Source organism: Microtus ochrogaster, unplaced genomic scaffold, assembly GCF_000317375.1.
Source record: "Microtus ochrogaster isolate Prairie Vole_2 unplaced genomic scaffold, MicOch1.0 UNK56, whole genome shotgun sequence".
NCBI classification, from domain to species: domain Eukaryota; kingdom Metazoa; phylum Chordata; class Mammalia; order Rodentia; family Cricetidae; genus Microtus; species Microtus ochrogaster.
Window position 1 is genome coordinate 2233449 of NW_004949154.1, and position 406 is coordinate 2233854.

Sequence of the window (406 nt, forward strand, 5' to 3'; positions counted from 1 at the left end):
TGCTCATGATGGTCACATAATGGAGGGGCTTAGAGATGGCCACATATCGATCTAGAGCCATCACTGACAGAGAAATCACATCCACTCCTCCAATAAGGTGGAAGAAGAACATCTGAGTGAGGCAGCCATTGAAGGAGATGCTCTTCCTGTCTGAGAGAAGGTCCACCAAGACCTTCGGTGCAGTGATGGAGGAAAAGCAGACGTCGGCAACAGACAAATTCCTAAGCAAGAAGTACATGGGGGTGTGAAGGCGCGGCTCACAGGTCACGGTGACCATGATGAGAAGGTTCCCCAGCAGAGTTGTCACATACACCATGAGAAGGAAAAGGAACAACAGCACGCTGACTTCAGGACTCTGGGTCAGGCCAAGGAAAATAAGTTCTTTGACCCTGGTGTAGTTTTCCAT

At 49.5% G+C, this 406-nt stretch overlaps 1 protein-coding gene across 1 annotated transcript in view; it reads right to left on the reverse strand.

The window, feature by feature from the left end:
- Positions 1-406, reverse strand: part of LOC101998945 (olfactory receptor 10V1-like) — a 27314-nt gene extending 26908 nt beyond the window's left edge. The window contains exon 1 of the mRNA XM_026777334.1: positions 4-406. Coding sequence (XP_026633135.1) covers positions 4-406 — 403 coding nt within the window. The remainder of the gene's footprint in view (positions 1-3) is intronic.